At 43.4% G+C, this 22,422-nt stretch overlaps 1 protein-coding gene across 5 annotated transcripts in view; it reads right to left on the reverse strand.

Annotated features, from left to right (window-relative positions):
• Nucleotides 1-250: 250 nt before the first annotated feature.
• FBXW11 (F-box and WD repeat domain containing 11) overlaps nucleotides 251-22,422 on the reverse strand; it is a 94,586-nt gene continuing 72,414 nt past the window's right edge. For all 5 annotated transcript variants that reach the window (XM_083730404.1, XM_083730402.1, XM_083730403.1 and 2 more), the window contains 8 exons: nucleotides 15,215-15,352; nucleotides 13,495-13,613; nucleotides 11,539-11,788; nucleotides 10,621-10,739; nucleotides 9,604-9,714; nucleotides 9,411-9,489; nucleotides 6,987-7,174; nucleotides 251-2,742 (listed from right to left, as the gene is read on the reverse strand). In XM_083730404.1, coding sequence (XP_083586530.1) covers nucleotides 7,013-7,174; nucleotides 9,411-9,489; nucleotides 9,604-9,714; nucleotides 10,621-10,739; nucleotides 11,539-11,788; nucleotides 13,495-13,613; nucleotides 15,215-15,352 — 978 coding nt within the window. In that variant the 3' untranslated portion in view covers nucleotides 251-2,742; nucleotides 6,987-7,012. The remainder of the gene's footprint in view (nucleotides 2,743-6,986; nucleotides 7,175-9,410; nucleotides 9,490-9,603; nucleotides 9,715-10,620; nucleotides 10,740-11,538; nucleotides 11,789-13,494; nucleotides 13,614-15,214; nucleotides 15,353-22,422) is intronic.

Consider the following 22,422-nt stretch of genomic DNA (forward strand, 5'->3'; position numbering starts at 1 on the left):
CTTAGTTGGTCTCTAAGGTTTTAGCAATGCCTCAGTTCATGTGGGATTGTGAAGCTGCCATTTGGCTCAGATCTACCAATGTTTTATCAAGACATAACTCTACTTTTACTATCATTTGTGTATATTGGAGATGGTAGGATTGATGACAGAAGCCCATTCAAAACTACACAGGAAACACAAATTTCAGCCATTCAGAATTAGAACTTGATTGAAGTATAATAATGTTGGGTTAGTAATATGGACAAAAAGGTGTTTAGAATTTTTTTATTAAGCACATTCCACAGTACAAAGCCTTATATCATGAACAATATCTGTACAATTCAACAGTTGTCCAATAAGCTGTTCATACACAAACTTTCCAAACAGGTAACTGGCAAACATAATTACAAGTTAGAATAAGACTATCCCAGTGCTTTGAAACATTAATCTAGCAGTAACATACAGCTGCTCAGTAATGATTAGCGAAACAAAGTCCAGAGTACAGCCAGGATCACTATCATTAAATCCCAGGAGCCAAGCTCCCCTGGGTGCCAGTCACAAACTCCACAGCTATGTTACACCAAGCACAATCAAAAGTAGTTTAGGCTGCATCTTCAAATACCATTATTTCCCATGGAAAAAAAAACATGAATTTCATCTTACACATGCATTAAAAAAGGATAGTTTTCCATAAATACCTTTTTCTTCAGGGCTGCAATAGTCTTTCACATGACAGCCATTCAATGACAATTGGGGGGGGGGGTCCATTCATATTACAGCTATCATAAGACAGTTGTGTGACTGTCAACCATATTAAAAGCCGAGAACATGGGAAAGGCATCCTCTGATGGATTTGATCATATCCATGTCTTAAGTCTTTGAAGCAGTGCTCCGAGGGGGGAAATTCATGAATGCAAAAAGCAGTTGATTTGTAACATCTAGGAAGGCAAAGAGTGGAATACCAGAAGCAGATCAAAAAGTTGCGCCTTTTGTTCACATCTCACGAGTGCTTTCTTTTGACTGACAAGTTGGCAGGTGTGTGCAAGTGAAATATCCAGCCGCAGCTGTTCCACTAAAATAAGCGATATTCATTCATTGGTCTTTTTTTTAATATTGGTTATCAACATTCCTTGACCCCTCAACCAAAAGAAAAAAGGGAGAGGGAAAGAGAAATCAGGAGTGGCGGCAAAGGAAAAACAAATACAAAACCATATGACTAAGGAATGACAGTATCCATATCCATGCCAACTACACAGTTCTTAGACCATCCAGTATTATATTTTATTAGTTAATAATTTTCAAAACTAGCATTAAGAAGAAGCCACTAAACAATATTGCCCAGCAATAACTTAAAAAGATGAGAGAGAGACTAGGAAGTTTGCTTTTGTACAAGGAAGCATATGACTAACTGCCCCCACCAGTCATACTTTTAAAGGAGAAGACAATCCTGCTGCCATGACGCTGCCATAATCCGCCGGGTTTCTCAACAGAACTGTTAAGGAACACAGACCATCTCTCTTACAAGATCACAGTGGAATTGCAGTTTCTGCTTCAGTTCAACACATAAGCATGGTAAGATCAAGGACTATCTGAATGGATTGTAAAAGTTGTTTCCAGGTATGCAACTTTGGCCAACGGCTTAAGATGGTTTGCAAATATTGCAGCATGGAAAATCAGAACCACTTTTAACTTTAATTTTTTTCCTTAAATTAAAAAAACGTTCTTGAAGCTTAACATTAAGATGTTTCGCCTCATTTTTTCTTCTTCTTTTTCTTTTTTTTAAAAAATCCCAATGGATACCAAAAATCCTCCTATTCACAGAGAAATATTTCTAAAGCAATTCATCCCAACCCCATTATGGTGCCAGTAGTTAAGAATGCCTTGATGCTTAAAAACTTATTCCTTGAAATCTGCATACAGTATCAGGAGACCCTGACTCCCAGCACTTGGAGGTTACAATGTTTATGTACAATATATCTACATGCTTATACAGTTACGGTATTGGAAATTATGAGGCAAGCACACATGAAGGATTCGACTATACCAAACATGAGGAGGAGGAGGAGGAGGAGGAGGAGGAGGAGGAGGACGGCTGTAGTACAAAGCACAATTAAAAGAAAGGACAGTGCTGTACACCTAGTTTAGATACTCTAGCCCAATTTACAATCGTTAAATTAAAGCAAATTACTGTTGCAGAAATAAGTAAACAATCATCCAAAATATTACTGATCCATTCAGAAATATCTCTATCAGTCCAACTGATACTCCTAGCCAACAGAAGAGGATCCGCCTCAGTCGTGAAACGTAAAGTCTACAGGAGGAGGGTGGCTTTGAGAGCAAAGCTCTGTACATCCTGGGTATGTTTGGCACCCACATTTCACTGAGAATGTTTTTCTTCTTCAGAGTCAGATAAAAGTGCAAAGCAAATATAAATTAGGTCAAGTCCTTCCTTGACATCTGATTTACTCCTGGAAAAACAAGCCATCAGTTCAGTGTATATGGGCAATTTACTCATGAAGCTTTGGATCTTGCATTGCAGTGGAGGACAGACTGAATTTCTTCTAGCTGGACTCAGTGAATTCCTAGTCAGTTTCTCAGAGGAGACCAGACTGAGTGGAGGAGGACTGGAAAAGGTAAGTTTAGATATAGACTTGTGCTGCTTTGCATCTACACAGCATCTAGAACCACTTCTGACTTTAGCGGTGGCTGATGTCTTCAGGTGTGTAATTGCCAAATGTCCAGTAGTTCAAAGACTGTGGAATCCTAAAAAAAGAAGAAGTCTGAATTAATTTCAACAGTCTATAGTTGCTTACTGTCAGATTTTAGGCAACGGTGCACACATCCACAAACACCATTGGTCACAGTTGTCATTTAGGGAACTCTTTGTTTTGGAAGTTCTGCTTTTTCAGTGGTATTTCACCACTCTTTAAAGACATAGTTTGTCTGGCAAGTACTTTTAAATTCCCTAGGGCTGGCTTGTTTTTTGCTACAGTGGTACCTCAGGTTAAGAACTTAATTCTCTCTGGAGGTCCGTTCTTAAGCTGAAACTGTTCTTAACCCAATGTACCACTTTAGCTAATGGGGCCTCCCACTGCCGCTGCACGATTTCTGTTCTCATCCTGAAGCAAAGTTCTTAACTTGAGGTACTATTTCTGGGTTAATGGAGTCTGTAACCTGACGTGTCTGTAACCCGAGGTACCACTGTACTTTATTTAGTTATTTGTCATTTTGTCCACTTCTAACCAATACATTCTGTGGCTAATATTTGGCTGGTGAGATGGTTTCTTCCCCCGTCTTCCAGCCATGCTCACCTGACCTGCAACCGACGTCGTATGACGTCAGGTGTAAGCCAGGTAAAGCAGTGGCTGCAATTTTTCCCAATTTTTCCTCTGCAAGCCTAGCAGGGACCAGCTCCCCTTGGCAGCTCCTGAGCAGAGCCAACCGGTCAAAAGCAGGAATGGTGTGTTATCAGGAACAAAAAGCTACAGTGGAAGGGGAAGTCAGGAGACATCTATAGGGCTATCTTGTATAAAAGTGTCCTTGTGTCCACACAAGACAGCTCTGGATCTAGGGCATTATCAAGAAAGATTCAACTGATTTAAAGGAAGACCTTTTAATGCAGGCAAGAGTTAAGTTCTCTCTGCAATATTACAGGTATATAATTGCAGTGCTTTATTGGCTCTCCTGAAACTAATGCAACTTACTGAAATTAAGCACAAAGTAATTAAACCTAATCTTCTATATATTTTTTTCTTCCCAAGAGAGGCAAGCTTTGGTGCTCAGTTATGGACATGGGAGTTTCGCCGCTAAGAGGCTAAAACATTTTTTATTTTATTTTCCACTAAAGTGTTTAAATAGCGGATTATATTAAGATTATCATATGGTAACAATTTTGATCCTGTTACAATAAAAAAAGGAATTCAACAGAAGGCAATAAAATTCTCTTATGGCCAAGAGCGCCAGGGTTGTCAGAAATGATCGACTTTAAAAGGCATATTCATTTGGGACAGCGAGAAGGGAAAAGGTGCAGGATTTGGTTAAAAAGTTAGAAGCCTACATTACTTGAGCTGAGCACATAAAACGGCTCCTCTATCATTAGTAGTATTTGTTATTTTACAGCTATATAAAATGGAGCAACATTTCTGCCCTGTGATGTGGGAAACACTGCAGAGAATAGGAAGCTTCTTTAAACAGAGCCTGATCACTGGCAGTCTGGCACAATGGACTTGGATTGGCAGTGGCTTTACTCTCCAGGGAAACCTGCGACCCTCCAAATGTTTTTGGACTCCAACTTCCATCAACGCCAGCTAGCATGGACAGCAGGCAAGGATGATTTATTTTTATTTATTTCTATACCACCCTGCATCTGAGGATCACAGGGAAGTTTACAATACAAAAACACAAAAGTACCGTATTTTTTGCTCCATAAGACACACTTTTTCCCTCCTGAAAAGCAAGGGGAAATGTGTGTGTGGCTTATGGAGCGAAGGCAGACGGGAGGCAGGCGGGGAAAGCCCCCAACACATGCTCCACGCGGCTCTTGCGGGCTTTTCCCCAGGAAAAGCCAGTCAGTCCCTTCTCCCTCCTCATAGAAAAGCACGCAGGAGCCGCACTCTCTTTAAAGGGTGTGTGGCTCCTGCGGGCTTTTCTACGAGGTGGGGGACCCGCAAAAGCCACGAGCTCTTTAAAGGGTGCGCTGCTCTTGGGGGGTTTTCCCTGAGGAGGGAGAAGGGACTGACTGGCCGCATCAGTCTCTTCTCCCTCCTCATAGAAAAGCACGCAAAAGCCGTGCGCTCTTTAAAGGGTGTGCGGCGTCAGTGATGTACTGCCCTTCTCACTCCTGGGGAAAGGCCTGCAAGCGCCGCACACGCTCCACACGGCTCGTGAAAGGGAGCGCTGTGCAGAGCCTTGGATGCATACAGGCTCTGCTCAGCGCTCCCTTTAAAAATATTTTTTCCCTTGCATTCCCCTTCCAAAAACTAGGTGCGTCTAATGGTCGGGTGTGTCTTATGGAGCGAAAAATGCGGTAGGTAACATATTAACAAGCAGAAACATTGCCCCCACCTCAACAGTTTAAAAGACCATAGACTGTTTAATTAGCCAAAAGCCTGGGAGAAGAGGAATGTTTTTGCCTGGCACCCAAAGTTGCAGTTCGACATCTGAAGATGGCAAGGATCAGAAACTGAAACCTCCAGCTTCCAGGGGACGTTGTTTTGCTACAGAGTTTTGCACTTTTCTGACAGCTGTTCAATGACTTGCCTACCTCTCTCTCTACTTAAGGGAGACACGGCTTTATATTTCCAGGGCAACTCAAGCCTAAGTCAGGGTTTGGAAATTGCCCAAGGCCTGTAACAGCAAAGAGGTATTGCCTACAACTGTCCCCCACCCCCATCCACAATTATCTCCTGTTGTACATGATCCCCACAACCATGGCAGATCATGCCTCTCAGATGACTGATGCCCAATAGGGGGAAAAAAATCCTTCCAGTAGCACCTTAAAGACCAACTAAGTTAGTTCTTGGTATGAGCTTTCGTGTGCATGCACACTTCTTCAGATACTTCTGTTTCAGTGTATCTGAAGAAGTGTGCATGCACACGAAAGCTCATACCAAGAACTAACTTAGTTGGTCTTTAAGGTGCTACTGGAAGGAAATTTTTTTGTTTTGACTATGGCAGACCAACACGGCTACCTATCTGTAACTGGCCCAATAGGAAAGCATGGGAGTGAAATCCTTTCACTGGTGATTGCTCACTCCTCCAACATGTGCCTCTAGCCCATGGGGCTGGATCCGGCCCAATCGCCTTCTTGATCCGGCCCACAGACAGTCTGAGAAACACTGTGTTTTTACATGAGTAGAATGTGTCCTTTTATTTAAAATTCATCTCTGGGTTATTTGTGGGGCCTGCCTGGTGTTTTTACATGAGTAGGACGTGTGCTTCTATTTAAAATGCACCTCTGGGTTATTTGTGGGGCATGGGAATTCATTCTTCCTCTTTTTCCAAAATATACTCCAGCCCCCCACAAGGTCTGAGGGACAGTGGACCTGCTCCCTGCTGAAAAAGTTTGCTGACCGCTGCTCTAGCCAAGTAACACACTGGCTCAAGGAGCCTGGGAAGGGGACATTAGATCCCCATTCCTTACAATTACTGTCCTCCTCAAAGAAGCATGCCTCTCATTTGAGGCATATACACTTCTTTGGGGAAAGCGGGGTAGAGAGGAGGAGAGGTGTGTTTATCACTCACAAGTTTTTGAGAATACCCTAGTGATAATTCACCTTGTCCAGTAAAACCTTAGAGACCAACTAAGTTTGTTCTTGGTATAAGCTTTCGTGTCCAGGAGAGACCTGGTCTTAATAGAGATATTGGAGTCCTGTCTCATTACATATGTTAATCATCTGCATACCACCCCTTGCTTTTTCCTGTAGGACTAATTGCAGTCGTTAAGTCATCAACAGGTTTACCATACCCATTGAGTCAATCACCCATCTCCTACTACCATCCTGAGAAAAACCCCACCCCACCCCTCACTATATATAAGGGTCTGGTGACTTCTGCTTCAGTGTATCTGAAGAAGTGTGCATGCACACGAAAGCTTATACCCAGAACAAACTTAGTTGGTCTCTAAGGTTCGAAAGCATGTCAAAGTGCAAGTAGATAAATAGGTATCACTCCGGCGGGAAGGTAAACGGCGTTTCCGTGCACTGCTCTGGTTTGCCAGAAGCGGCTTAGTCATGCTGGCCACATGACCCGAAAGCTGTACCCCGGCTCCCTCAGCCAATAAAGCGAGATGAGCGCCGCAACTGGACCTAATGGTCAGGGGTCCCTTTACTTTTAAGGTGCTACTGGACAATTTTTTTTTTAATTTTTTTATCTAAAGATGGTTTGCACTTGTTCTACTGAAAAATCTCACTGAAAGCATGAACGAAAATTCACTTTTGCCAGGCCCACTGCCAGGGCTGGCGGTATAGTGGATACAAAAAGGGCATCCTTAAAATAGCAAAGCTTACCTTGGAGAGCAGTACATTGCAGACTGTTATCTGGAGATGTAAGTGTATGTTCTTGATGGAGAGCGTGTCTCATTTTGTGCATTGGGGGGCACATTTAAAAAATCCCAAATCAAAATGGTATCATCATGGGAACTACTAATGATCTGAAATTCATCAAATTGGAGTCTAAACACACGTCCTGAGTGTTCCTGAAAAATGGCAAAAGAGTTTGCAGTTAGGAGGGCAGAAGACTCTGTTTATCGTGTTCATACTTGCACTCAAATATTCATTTCCACTTGTAGTTGGAAGGAAATATGAATGCGACAATCATGAGTTTTATAAAATGTTAGTCAAACTCAGAATAGGCCCCACTGAATTTAATGTTAAGTTAGTCACATTCATTTCTGCATTGCAGGGGTTGGACAAGGTAACCCGTAGGGTCCCAATTCTACAATTAATTTCAATGGGTCTACTCTTGGTTTGACTAACATCAGAAAGAGCCTCATGAGATAAAGGATTTCTTAAAGGAAGGAGGAAGCGTGTAGGTTATCATTCAGAAGACAAAGGGACTGGAGTAATTTAGCACAATAGTGACACCTTGGGACATTTTAGAGACTACCGTACTTTCCCCTCTATAACACACAGATTTTTTCTCCTAAAAAGTAAGGGGAAATCTCTGTGCATGTTATAGAGCGAATGTGTGGTCCCTGGAGCCGTTTGTCCCAAGTGCATGGCAAAAATCAGGCAAAAATCATATTGCGCCGTCACGGAGGAGAGGAGGCTGCTGCTTTCCTGCATTCTGCCTCAGGGTCTTACTGCCCACCCTGTTCTGTTTCGGTTGCTGTTTGCTCAGATGGAACAAAGAGCAGTGAAATCCCCTCCCCTCCAGGCAAGTAGAGAGGAAAGCAGAGCGTCCGTGCTCCGGTGCTGCTGCCGCTGCTGCTGCTGCTGCTGCGTCTGGGGACTCGGCAGGCAGCGGAAAACATGCAGATGAGAGAGAGGGGGGGGCCTGGCTTGAGTGGATGGACTTTTGCCTTCCTTCCCCCCCCCCTTTAAACCCCTCTCCTGCATTCTTAGCCAGCTGCTTCTCCGCACACCCCTCTCGTGCTCCTTGTCCCTTCTATATTTTTCCTTCCCTCCCCACTTAAAACGTGGTTACAAAGCACGGATCCACATGGATCCTCAGGATCTTTGCATTGGGTCACCCCAAATTCACCATCAGATCACATAGCAATGATCTGATGCAAAAACAGGGCTGCAATGGTGCAAAAACGTGGTTACAAAGCATGGATCCACATGGATCCTCAGGATCTTTGCATTGGGTCACCTCAAATTCACCATCAGAGCACATAGCATGTCCATGGCTACAGCCTGCCCCCCCAAAATCACGCACCCACTGTTGCCTGGGGCTGCAATGGTGCAAAAACGTGGTTACAAAGCATGGATCCACATGGATCCTCAGGATCTTTGCATTGGGTCAGCCCAAATTCACCACCAGAGCACATAGCATGTCCATGGCTACAGCCTGCCCCCCCAAAATCACGCACCCACTGTTGCCTGGGGCTGCAATGGTGCAAAAACGTGGTTACAAAGCATGGATCCACATGGATCCTCAGGATCTTTGCATTGGGTCTGCCCAAATTCACCATTAGAGCACATAGCATGTCCATGGCTACAGCCTGCCCCCCAAAAATCACACACCCACTGTTGCCTGGGACTGCAATGGTGCAAAAACGTGGTTACAAAGCATGGATCCACAGGGATTCTCAGGATTTTTGCATTGGGTCACCCCAAATTCACCATCAGATCACATGTCTGTGGCCACAGCATGAAGCACAAAAATGATACATCCTCTGTTTCATTCAGAATGTTTTTTCCCTTGTTTTCCTCCTCTAAAAACGATGTGCGTGTTATGGTCAGGTGCGTGTTATAGAGCGAAAAATACGGTAATCAGGAAGAGCTGGATTTCACACAGACAACATGCCAAATATTTGCTTTCAACAATTACTGCATCCATTTAATTGGTTTATTTAATTTGTGTACCACCCTGCATGTGAACGTCACAGGGCAGTTCACGATCTAAAATGAGAACACAAAATGCACAATAAAAACAAGGCGCACCAGTTATGCCCCCATTGCCTGCCTACAAACATGTTTAAAAGGGAATAGAATGCTAATCAGCAAAAAGCCTGGTTAAAGAGAAACGTTTTCACCTGGTGCCTACAGCTATGTAATGAAGGTACAAGGTGAGTCTCCCCGGAGAGGGAATTAAGAAAAACAGAGAGCCACTGCAGAAAAGGACCGTTCTGGGGTTGCCATCCTCTGGCAAAAACACACCAAATTTCCACTCCATTACAAGGTAGTAGATTTAGAAACAAGCAGACAAAAGTATGGTCAACGTGTACTACTGTTGTACAATAATATCTGTATAGTTAATGTACATACCACCAATGTACGTAAGCATAGTGTACTTGCTGGGGCACGGGGGTCAAGAGCAGCTTGCAAGTCCCAAACTTTGATTTTGCTATGAAGCAAAGAGAGAAAAGGCAGTGAGAAAACTACAACACCCTCCGAGTACTAAGAACCACCAAAAACCAACCTCCCAAGTGAAAACAGAACTTTGCTTTCAAGCACATACCCATCGTAGGCTCCGCTTACAATCCTCTTGTTATCAAATCTGATGCACCTAACCAGTTCTTCGTGACCTTCTAGCACTCTTAAACAGGCCCCGCATTCGATATCCCAAAGCCTGAAAGAAGGAACACGTACAGCTTTTTTCAAAAAAATAAAAGCAACAACGCATGTATTCCTTCTTATATACCTTTTGCAATTTCCATCACAGCTTGACCTGATTATTTCTGAAAAGGCTATACTCAACACAATATTGGTTGTGGATGCTGAATCACTTGGGGGCCACGCTGGACAGATTCCCTGGAGTAGGGCTCACTACTTCCCTCTCGCACCAGTGGTTAAGCTTGATTACTTGGCTCAAAGTAATTTAATGTACTAAGCAGAGCTTGCATTAAAGACCATTCTTCAAAACGGTAAGTGAGTTTCCATACAGCCTTTGCCTGTCCCAATTGCTTTTGACCCTAGCACTGTCTCCCCTCTGAGCTGATGCTACTGGGGAAACCCAGCCAGTTGGAAAGGGTATAAATTAATAAATTATTTGTTGTTGTTGTCGTTATTATTATTTGGCCAAACTCTGTGCAACACTGGCCATACATAACAGGCCAGCAGCTTTGTACGTGTGCAATGGCTTCTTCTTCTTCTAGAAGCTCACCTGCGGCCAATGCTACTTGCACCAGGGGATCAAATTTGTGACAAACAGCTAACCGAACTAAGAATGGCTGAGAAAAGCACACAGATCCCTTGGAGGTGGTCTGAAGGCAGGTGAGGCTGCCACCTAGTTGAAGCTAAGCATTCCTGGGTCTGATCAGTGCCTTACTAGGAACTAGACGTGTATCACCCAGATTCCACAATGGAAGAAAGACAGGACAGGCTATACATAAAAAAAAAACCTTTAAAAAAATGAAATCCAGCAAGATAAGACAACAAAAAACTGGAACCTGGTGCTTGGGCAGTCAAATGAAAAGGGGTTGCAATGAAACAATACTGTTTCCATTTGTCTTCACAGATTCCACCCACCCCTTACCTAATGGTATTGTCTGATGATCCACTCACAACAAGCCGATCCCTATACTGCAGGCAGGCAATGCCTCGCTTGTGCCCATTAAGAGTGCGAACAAATTCACATGTGCTTGTGCTCCAGACCTAGGAGGAAAATAAATATTTAACTGCAAAAGATATAATGGCAATTTGGCACATTTTGAAATTCTGCATTAAAAGACAGAGATGAAATGAGATGAAGGCAAAATACAGTTTTCATTCCGAAGGCCTTCCCTTTTCCCCCGACTATAGATCACATTCCCCCCCCCCCCGGGAAGATTGGAGGGGGGCCACGTATGCCAATGGTGGGCGTATTCAGAGGCCAAAGTAATGGATGTGACTCCAATCTTAGTATATTGGGCTATATTTCAGCTATGCAAAAAGTCAGAGGATTCTACACACCCTGCCCGCCACCTCCCCATCCTTCATCTAGGCACACACCAGCCAAGCAAAAGTCCTTGAGGAGAGGATGTGCTTGGGGAGAATGTCAAGGGTTAGGCAGAGAGAGCTGGAAGGTCACAATCTGCCCCTGGGCAAGAATAAGGTTTTCCCCACTCTACTCTACTTAACCTCATGACAACAGTGTGATACAAAGGGAAATATCTAAAAAAAAGCTTAAAACCATTAAAGCAGCCTTTCTCAACAGCGAGTTCCCAGATGTTCCTGAACTACAACTCCCATCATTACTGGCCAAGCTGGCTAAGGATGATGGGAGTTGTAATCTAACAAGATCTAGGGGCCCCTGGTTGGGAAAGGCTGCATATGGGGAATGTCAGACATGCAACCACTATCCTTAGAAACTACTTTAATGGATGTTTCAGCAACACGTCAGTCAGAGACCAAACTTATTCTCCCATAACTCCTTTCTGAATTTGCTATTTTGAGAAACTGGTTGTCCACTTACTTTAATGGTCCTATCACCAGAAGCAGATACAATATACTTGTCATCGAAGTCAACGACGTTAACAGCCGCCCGATGGCCAACTAATACGCGGCGCAGAGTGATGTCAGTCGGTGAGGCCATATCCCAGACAGCAATAGATCTGTCCTTGGAACAGGTCACCATTAAGCCATTGCTGAAACGCAAGTGGAGCACAGCCTCGTTGTGATGAATCAGTGTGTTGAGGACTTCACCTGTGTTCACGTCCCAAACTCTGCAAAAGCACATATACACACATCAAATCATTTGGGATCAAATGCTATGCAATCAAAAGCTAGTTTCATGGGTGGTGGTACTGGTGAGCCTTTAATTGTTTCAAACCACAAACTGCTAAATATCATCAGTAGCAGGGCATCATTCTTGCAAAGACACACCACCGTCCATCTCCATGTTCAAGTGCTCAGAAAGCCCTGTCCACTTTCAGTGGTTAATAACACAGTGGTACCTCAGGTTACATACGCTTCAGGTTACAGACTCCACTAACCCAGAAATAGTGCTTCAGGTTAAGAACTTTGCTTCAGGATGAGAACAGAAATCGTGCGGTGGCAGCAGGAGGCCCCGTTAGCTAAAGTGGTGCTTCACGTTAAGAACAGTCTCAGGTTAAAAATGGACCTCCAGGACGAATTAAGTACTTAACCTGAGGTACCAGAGTAGTAGTAGTAGTAGTAGTAGTAGTAATACCTTTATTGTCAATGTACAACCTGTGTACAATGAAATTAATAGAGCCTCCCCCCCCCCATACAAACACTCAGTCTCATTGCACTCTGTGTGCTTTTCGCACAACACACCAACCCCGAAAGTCAGTTGCACTATATTATTTTCCGTTCAGCAGCCTAACAGCCCACGGATAGAAACTGTTTTTTAGCCTGTTGGTACAACTGACTATACTTCTATATCTCCTGCCCGAGGGTAGAAGATTAAAGAGGAGCTGGCCGGGGTGTGAATCGTCCCTGAGCATTTCCCTCGCTCTCCTAAGGCAACGATCCCTTGCGATGTCATCTAGTGGGCTCAGGGGACAGCCCATTATATCATGCGCTGTGTTCACCACCCTTTGTAAAGACTTTCTGTCCGTGGCTGTCAAGCCAACGTACCACACTGTGATGCAATATGAGAGGACACTTTCTATTGTGGACCGGTAGAAGGAGGTCAGCAATTGTTGTTTAACATTGTTCTTTCACAAGACTCTGAGGAAGTGGAGTCTTGGTTAAGCGAGGGTGGTTAAGGCCCATTTGTTGTTTGAAGTCCCTTTTATAGGGCTGCTAGGAGACAAAACCGCATGACTAGGGGCAGACCCAGGTCTTGAAAGCAATGTTGGCTCTCAAACTGCTATAAGCCATCAGGATGATGTAAGGCAGCAGTGGTGTGTGGTGCTTAGCCTTTCCTCTATGGAGCTTCTGTAACTGTCTTCCCAAGGTCTCCCCCAAACTCAACATATTGGTTGTATTATTGGGAAATGTGGCTGGCAGAAGAAGGTTATGTCTTTTCCTCATGCCAACCCATTATCCTCTGCCAACTGTCCCCATCCAACAACATTTTAGGTGTCGCACAGAGACTGAAGTGTTTCTGCAATCGTAACGACAGAAGCCATAATTCACAGTATTTAATTAATCTGTTCTGGGGTTTTCCCCAACCCTCCAAAACAGATTTACGGGATCATGCAAGGAGAGGAGGAGGGCAGGGACGTTCCACTGCACAGCTAAAAGTCCTTGTTGTGCTGGCAGAACTGCTTAGTTGGATACAGTCCTTAATTGGCCTGTAAACCCAAGACTGACTAGTACCAGGAACATGGGAGAATCTAGAGAATTCCAGATTTAGGTGGGCAACCCCTCTTTTCTCAAGAAAGGTTGTACTTTTCACTGGCTGTCAATTTCCCCTTTGCATCATCCTTCTCACCAGTTTCGCAGCTACAAAAATGCTCACCTCACAGTGGAGTCAGAAGATCCAGTTACAATTACTCTTTCATCATATTGCAGACAGAGAACGGAGCCAGTATGTCCTGTTAATACTTTCAAACATTCCAATCCTGTTTTATCCCAGATCTGCCAAACAGAAACCCAAGAGAATTATATGACTGCAGAATCACTATCTGTAAAGCCATGTCGAAATGAGTCCACAGTCCCTGTGGACATGGGTTTCCCCACTTGTTTCTTCTATACTTTCTATGCCTTTCCGGAAACGCAGAAATACATAATTCACCTGAATATCTGAATTATAGCGTTGTGCAGAGGGAGGTTTGTTTTTTTTTAAAAAAAGAAAATCACAGAATCCTGACTGCCATTATTCCCAGCGTTACAACATTTTAAAGAAAAATTATATTCTGGCTCCCCTGGTTACAAATAAGCTTGAGAATGCACGCGTGGTTTTTGCAGAAGCACCAGAAAGTAGAACTGGGTAAGATGGTGCAAAAGTGACTTAATTAAGATCTATAGTCCTCTAATGGCCCCCAGTCCCCAAACCTCTTTTCTCCTCCTTCCCAAACACTGTTCACATGTTCACACATTCCCAACTGCATGGGGAGCACGCTTGTTTGTCTTGTATCTTCTGCCACATTCCTAGCAGCTTGGCAATGCCACCCTCCCCATGTTGAGGCTCAACATCCGCAGAAAGGACACATTCTCCCTACAGGGTGCCCATGTCGCTTAGAACCCTGAATGAACAGTATGAGGAGCCTATACGAGCCTCGCCATTGTAGAGTTTCAGCCTTAGCACATCGAGGGGCTGCAGAGACAGGCCGCCAGAACACGATGAAAGGGACAGTGCCAATGAGCACATTCTCATTCTCCTCTCTTGTGATGAGGAATGCTTAATTCAAGGAAATGAGGCAGACTACAAGCACAGATTTTTTGCATGTGTTCAAAAAAATTTTTTTTAGAAGGTATATATTGTATTCATCTGTGTTATGCTCTGACGTGCTCTCATACTGTGATAGCTGCCTTGGGCATTCTCTTTTAAACTGAAGAACAGGGTTTAATATATGCTTAAAGGTAAAGGGACCCCTGACCATTAGGTTGTTGTTGACTCTGGTTGACTCCAGTTGTGGTTGACTCTGGGATTGCGGAGCTCATCTCGCTTTATTGGCCGAGGGAGCCGGTGTACAGCTTCCAGGTCATGTGGCCAGCATGACTAAGCCTCTTCTGGCAAACCAGAGCAATGCACAAAAATGCGTTTACCTTCCCACCGGAGCAGTTCCTATTTATATACTTGCACTTTGACGTGCTTTCGAACTGCAGGGACTGAGCAACAGGAGCTCACCCCGTTGCGGGGATTTGAACCGCCGACCTTCTGATCGGCAAGCCCTAGGCTCTGTGGTTTAACCCACAGCGCCACCCGCATCCCTTAATACATGCTTAATCAATAATAAATACATAAACCTCTGGAACAAAAGAGAAATTTTAAGAATTACATCCTGCCTTTTCAGATCTGCTCTTTCTTCTTCTTGTGAAAAGCAGAATGTAGCAGAGTTCAATGGGCAGCATGTTGTATTCTAGACTATTAGTAAGGGCTCAAGACTTCTTCAGCTACAACCAAGCAATATTCTACTTTTGTGCTGAAATGAATCATAGAATTGTAGAGTTGGCAGACGTGCACAAATGATCTCACCAGAAACAAGACAAAAAGTCGTCAAGAAAGGCCTTCTTACCTTGATGGAGTTGTCCCTTAAGCCACTGATAATCTTCTCATCATCATACTGTAAACAGTAAACACCTTTACTGTTTTCAGAACGGCATTGAATTCTTTGCAAGTTGTGCCTTCCACATCGCCAGTTAGACTCTATAGTCTAAAAGAGACCACAAAAAGGGGGTGGGTGGGTGATGTAGAATCCCGACACGTTTTCATATCACACATGGTTGGTTAAGACTATGTTACAATTCCATACCCACTTACCTGGAAGGAAGCTTCACTGAACATAATGGAACATGAGTAGACATGTCTATGAGTAGATATGAAGAGGACTGTTCTCTAACTTATCCCAAGCCTTCCCTTAACCCCCCTCAGAGTTGTCATATCAGGCAGAAAGCAGCATCTGAGTTAATGAACATAGAATTCTGCGGCAAAAGACGATTCAGTCTGCAAACCCAGTTTGTCCAAAGGAAAACCACACGTCTACATGCAAGTCACTGTAGTGTGAGACACCTAAATGCCAGAATTAACCTGGAAAGAGAATTTATGTGATAATTTGAACAGATTGCCTGTTACAGCAACCTGAGAGTTAGGAGGGATTTTTAGAATGGGAATCCAAACCGATCAGCTTTTGCCTAATCTCTAACTTGCAATATTAACAGTGGACTAACCTGCTGCTGCATGTTATGTTTTCAACCCAACTTGCACCATGGGGATTAAAAGCAGTGGATTTAATGGAAGGGTCATTGTAATCAACTCTCAGCCCAAACACAGACCCTCTATTGAAGGTTAATTCCTCTGGGCAATGCCACAGGGCTGCTGTAAACCATTCAGAGTCTACCCTGAAATATTCAGTGTGGTACCACAGGCCTTCATGGTCACTGTCTCAGAGGAAGTGTCTCTTCAAACCTGAAATACTGAGAGAGTGCACTGAATGTTCTTAGGTATTTGCATAATCAGGACTATTTTTTAAATTTGTCTGTTTTAAATAAAAACTGAGAAAGCGCACAACTCTTCTTTTTGCTGCGATATTTTGGAGGGCAGCCAATCTTGGGTTATGCTAAAATCTTGAATTTCTCCCCCAATTTCTATAGGCAACTCTCACTTCCATTCCTAGGGACATTTTAAAATAATCTAGGGCTGTATTCAACACTGCAGCTAGGCTTGCACAAGCGACATCTGTGCACCATACAAAACTTGCTCTTCTTCGCAAGTCCCCTTCACCACCCTACGTGCCTTCAAAATGAAGCCAGGGGGGTGTTGGGGAACGCTCCAGAGCAGATTTTGGGAGTGTGAGGGGCAGCGAAGAGGGGAAGTCCCACTGCACAAGTGGAACTCTGCTTGCACAGTGTTTCACGCAACCCTTAGTATTTATGCATCACCCATCCAATTTGCTGGGAGGTTCACACAGACACATAAATAATTCCAGGTGTGAACTATGAAATGGTTCTCTGTACCTTTTTTATATCTATGTGCCTCTTTTGTCATCCTCTTTTGCTCAATTCCCTGGGAGGGAGAAAGAGAAGGGGAATAATGGAGCACAATTCAATGGAGGAAGAGGCATAGAGAAATAACTGCCTCCTGTACCCCTTGTCTTGAGTCTTCACTAGCCTTTTCTGCCTGCCAAGTAATCAGTAGCATTTTGTTGTGCCATGACCACACCTTCTTCTTCTTCATCAGTAACTTTCCACCAGACCGCTAATTCCTCTCTCTCCCCCAATTACCTGCTTTTCTTTTCCGTCTAACTCAATGTTCGGTATCTTGGATTGTTTTGTGGGGTTTGCAACTCCCTACAGAGGTTTTCCATCTCACGAAAAAGGGGTTTTGTAAACATTACAGTATCCCCCAAGCCTACTTATACCTCTCTCAGGTGCAGAAGTGGTGCAGTTTTGGCAACAAAAAAGATTTTAACTCCTCTCCAAACTTTGCAAATAGAGGGAATAGAGGTCAGAGCTTTCCAAACTGTGTACGTCGACTGAGTCCAAACATTAGTGTGTCGACTGCAGTGTATAGATGTGCCTGTGAATTCTCCCTGCACTCCTCCCTGGAAAGGGGTTAGTTTAACCTCTGGCTTGCTAGTAAAACAGAATTACTGTGTCATGAAATGATGCATGTCTAAAAAGTGTGTCACCAACATGAAAAGTTTGGAAAGCTCTGCAGTAGATTATATATTTACTAGTGTGGCAAACAGGCAAACAGTGTGGACATTTACTTTCCCTCTCATGGGGAAACACTGTTTTGCCCTGTAGCTAATCACCCATAAATCCAGATTGCGCACACCTAACTTTGTCTTAAAACAAGGGACCTTGCATTGTTTTCTGCATGCGAACACAAAGCCAAAGAGAAATGCGTAAATTTCACAGTTTTTCCTCTTTGTCTACACCACTACAAATGGGTTGTACAAAAGGCACAGGAGTTGCATGACCACAAGTTCTGGACTGTACTCTTAGGTAGTATAAACACTCCCAGGAAATGCATTTATTATAAAATGGGGAACTTGATATAAACCTGTCTTTTCTCCCCTTCAAACAACTGATTGAAACATAGATTTAAAATAAATTCAGTCTATGCTGGATGGGCATAAAATAGTCCTGCAAGACTCAGGTTGTACTCAACACAGAAACCCAGTTGATTAGTATTAACTGGCTAATTCATTTGGTTATATATATGTGCTTCAGTTGTTTACAGTTCTCCACACCGGCCACGTGGGCACTTGAATCGGTCACATATTTTGGCATGCCACTGATTCTTGAGGTATTGCACATAAGCGCCTGTTCACCAAATAAAACACCAGTCAAAACAATTCTACCTAAGAGGTTTAGGGAGAAACATGCTTTCCATTTTGTGCAATTTTCAGATTTTTAAAAAGCTCCTTTATAAAGTTACCAGAAAAAAATGTGGGCTGCAAATCAAAGCAACTGGAGCGTGTTATTCATCCTCGGGCCAGAGAGCTGTGAATCAGTAAGATCCATGCAGGTGCACAGTTTAATTCTATGAGTAGATGTGATTTCAGAGACACATTAATGTGGTGTTGCTACTGTGGGAAAATATTTTGTATTTTTGAGAATTTGTAAAATCCCCTTTGCCGTGTCAGTTGCCAGTATACTGGGAAAGTAGCCACAATACACAAAAAGTATACAGCTGCACAGAAATTGGCAGGAGTAGAAACATATGCGACTACAAAGCAGAAGGATTCGAGAGAACTAAATATAGCTGAGTGGGTGGGCCCTTTGAGGACCATCAAGAAAAGGCCCTGCTGAATGCAGCCCTCTGTAACCAGGCACATTGGAGGCTGTGGGTATGAAACATATTTCTAATATATGCAGCTCTGATGCAGGCATAACAGGCCAATCACAATACCAAGAACCAGGAGCACCTAACACTGGTGCACTTTCATTTTGCCATACTTGTGACTGATGCCTTGTGATGCCTCATGGATTGTTTCAACATACTCTAATTGAGGTTGCCCTTGAAGACTGTACAGATAGATACTCCATTTCTGAATCCTGATGCCTGGGCTTCAGCAGGAGTTGGGCTCAGGTGGGGCGTATTAAGTCATCATCTTGCTGAACTGGCTAAGCTCTGGTCTCATTCCAAGGCAATGGGATGCGATCTATGAAGACCTAAATGGCATTGGTCTTAGGGGCCACCTTTTCCCACACGAGTCTTCCCCTCTCGTTAAGATGTGCATCAAGATTTCTGCATCCTCCATATTGAAAATGGCAGAATTGTGGAGGGAAATTAAGCAAAGTTTGCAGACTTTATAGGGGTTATGGAATCCAGCTTTTCTTAGTACAGAATTTGAGCTGCCTGATTGCTTATTTTATTTATTTCAGTACTGAGTGCATGCAGTCCTAGCATCAGCTATGGAAAATGACCTTGGGTGGTCTTTCCAATTTATCAGCCTTGTAATTTACAGCTGCCTTCAGGAGTCTAGGGCCACTGCTGTACTATGTTCTGTACTGCCCTACTATGACAATTACAAGTGGGTTTTCTTTTTTTTAAAAAAAAAGGCTTCTAGCCAGACATGTAATTCTTCCTAAAGTGGGAAGTCTGCGTGTCTGGACCATACTGTTTCAGTGCAATTGAGGGTTAATATGACATAATGCTCTTACCAACAAAACAAATCAAAACCCTCCATAGAGAAACAAGCATATTAAGCGAAAGAGAAATTCAGCCTAACCTTCTCTTTGATATTCTCACTTTCTTCACTGAGCTTGTTTTTTGTATGGACAAATGGTCAAGTCCTATGTGCCTGCCCTGCAGTTGGTGAGTGGTGTCACAACAGATCTACTAAATCAGAGGGGAGAACTAATCCTTAGAGATATTGACATCAGCCTAGAAGTAATGGATGCCTTTCTGCAACATTCCTAGCACCATACTGCATAAAGAGAATACAGCCGTAGAAACTGCATGAGTGGCTCAATCTTCGTTCTAAGCCTTAATAGTTACTGTCACTTTGATTACAAGGAAGAACAAGAGGAGCAGGAATAATGATCTCCATAACGCAAGGCAGCACTAAGGAGGCTGCATGTGTGCAGCTCTTAACTTTCATTTTTGGTCCCTGCCCTAGACAGCACCTAAAACAGCTCCATAGCAGCTATAAGAGTGTCTGTCGTGGCGGTGGTGGAAGGAGGAGGAACTCTGAGGGCAAGTAGGGCAGAGATTCTCCAATCAAGTGTTCACAGGGCTGCAATTCCATTTTAGTCTACTTATTCCGAGGAACCATATTGCTCATGGTGTTATCTTTCCAGCATGGCTCGAAATATAGTGAAAATCAAGCAACAGATGTGCCCAGAAGTCCTTGTAGTGAATAATGCTTCAATATCTTGGTCACTTCTGGATGGATATAAATCCATTTTTCTATCTTGTCTCGATGGACGGAGGGAATGTAGGTGGATATATTAACCCTCCCTTCCTTGGGTCCAATAGTTGGAATCTTTTTGATAGTCTGGCCACATTCTCCATCCCCACTTCAAAATCTTGCAGGGGAGTGGAGAGACAGGGAGCTTCCATATGTCACAAGACAGGAGAGCAAAATATAGTGTTTGTAACTGCTCATGAGGAATAAATTATATCTGTACTAATTCGAAAGGAATAATGAAGAATTTGGCCCAGCATCATGGATAATATGGAAAAGGCCCAGGGATTTAGAATTGGGAGATCAACAGTACACCTGGCAATCTGCCTATTAACACAGTCTGCTAATAAGAGTCAAATTGTACTACAATATTTTGGGACTGTGTCCAAGCACATGATTAACTGAACCAAGTCAGATTTCCACAAAAACAAGTTTTGCATACCTAAATAAAATTTCCTGGGAAGAACCCAAAAGTAGTCTTCCCTTTAAGGGAGTTCCTAAAACAGTTAAATCTGGCAGGTCAGCACAATGGATCCAGGCAGTACCAGAAGTTATTGGACCACCCTGAATGCAAGAAAGCCTCTTCATAAAACTATTGCCCTCAACTGCCTGCCACTGTGGAAGGAGAGAAATCATTTACCTATTTCCAATAATCACCCCCTCCCATACACAACGGAATGTTGTGCGTTTTAGGCACAACACTGTGTTCTTGTAAGACTTTTACTGGGGATTAAACACACATTGATGTCAAGTCTACAATGTCACTTGCCAACTCCTCATTGCAGCTGCATGTATTTTTGGCCCCAAATTTAAAGAGGGGTCAAAAAGGCCAGGTTACAACTCTGCTATGCATAATTCCTCACTGCCATTGAGTTTAACAGTTTCCTTTTAAACTGAATCAGTGCACTGATGTAGCTAATCACAATAAATTAAACAGTTTCCCGCTCACATTAGTAGCAAGAAAAATTATGTGCCTCAGATCTCTGTGTCCCCCTAGAAATAGTTGCTCCACGGTAGTGTAATTTTTGCTCCTTGGTGATCTGTTGACGTCCAAGCCTAAGCATCTTTTGAAAAACTTTCTTTTTGTTAGCTTCTAGCAGCAGGAGGGGAGAGGCTAGGAAAGGTTCTTAGCATTTTTCATGTCTGATTTACTTCTATTAACATTTTTAAAATGAATGAGCGGCCCCAACCTTTTGGAAACTGTGCAGGTTGCAAATTTAAACAAATAAAAAAAGATTGACTGCTGGGAAATAACAGATTTAATAAAACTATTTGTATTACGTTGTACCTTACTGCCAATCTTTTTACTGTAACCATTAAACAGTAGGGCTGGGCGATACCAGCTTTTCAACATCATGGTATATCGCCAGCCAAACATTGCGGTTTGGCTATATAAATGTGGTTTTTTTGTTGGGGGGGGGGGGCTATTAGGTTGTTGCTTTTATTTTTATTTTGTGGTTTTATATCTTGATTTTATTCTGTGAACTGCCCTGAGACCCCCGGCTATAGGGCAGTATATAAATTCTATCTATCTATCTATCTATCTATCTATCTATCTATCTATCTATTATTATTATTATTATTATTATTATTATTATTATTATTATTACTGCAATGTTGAAAAAACAAGATGCCTTGGCCTCTGCTCGTGAGACACTGGGTGAAACTGCCCCAGCTCTCACCTTGAGAGCTGAGGGGGTTTCACCCAGGCGCTTGCAGGCTGGGACGATGCAACTTCTTTGCACAGCTCAGCTGGGGATCAAGAAGGTTCCCCCTCCCCAGCTGAGACAGCCCTGCTGCATTTCATGCAAGCGGGCGAAACATTGGGGTTCCTTTAACTGCTTGCTGCAGGGAGCGGCAACCACGCTCCCCTCAGCTGAGCAGTTTCAGGGAGCCCCCACCCTGCCGGAGCCACCGCCAACTGCTCAACATAACTGTCAACCTTCCCTTTTTTGCAGGACATTCCCTTATTCCAGCGCCGTTTCCCGCTGCTTCCCGCTGCTGTCCCAGATTGTTAGATATCCCGTAGACTGTCCCTGGGACAGGTGAGGCTGCTGATCCCTTATTTTCGAGGCTGCTGATCCCTTATTTATTTATTTATCTATCCCTTATTTATCCCTTTATTTTCGAGGCTGCTGATCCCTTCTTTTCAAATCTGAAAGTTGACAGCTATGTTGCTTGACTGAGGCAAGGGCAGCTGCATGCACCTCAGTCAAGCAGTTTCAAGATGCACAGCGAGGCGCAAGATGTATCAGCGCCTCTCTGACACAGCTTGTTTCTCCCTCTGCCTCGTATGCGATTGCAGTTGCACTCAGCGATATAGCGCAGTTGAAACCGCTGTCGCTCCTGAGTCCCTCTGCTACCAC

Source organism: Podarcis gaigeae (assembly GCF_964106915.1).
Source record: "Podarcis gaigeae genome assembly, chromosome: 3".
NCBI lineage: Eukaryota > Metazoa > Chordata > Lepidosauria > Squamata > Lacertidae > Podarcis > Podarcis gaigeae.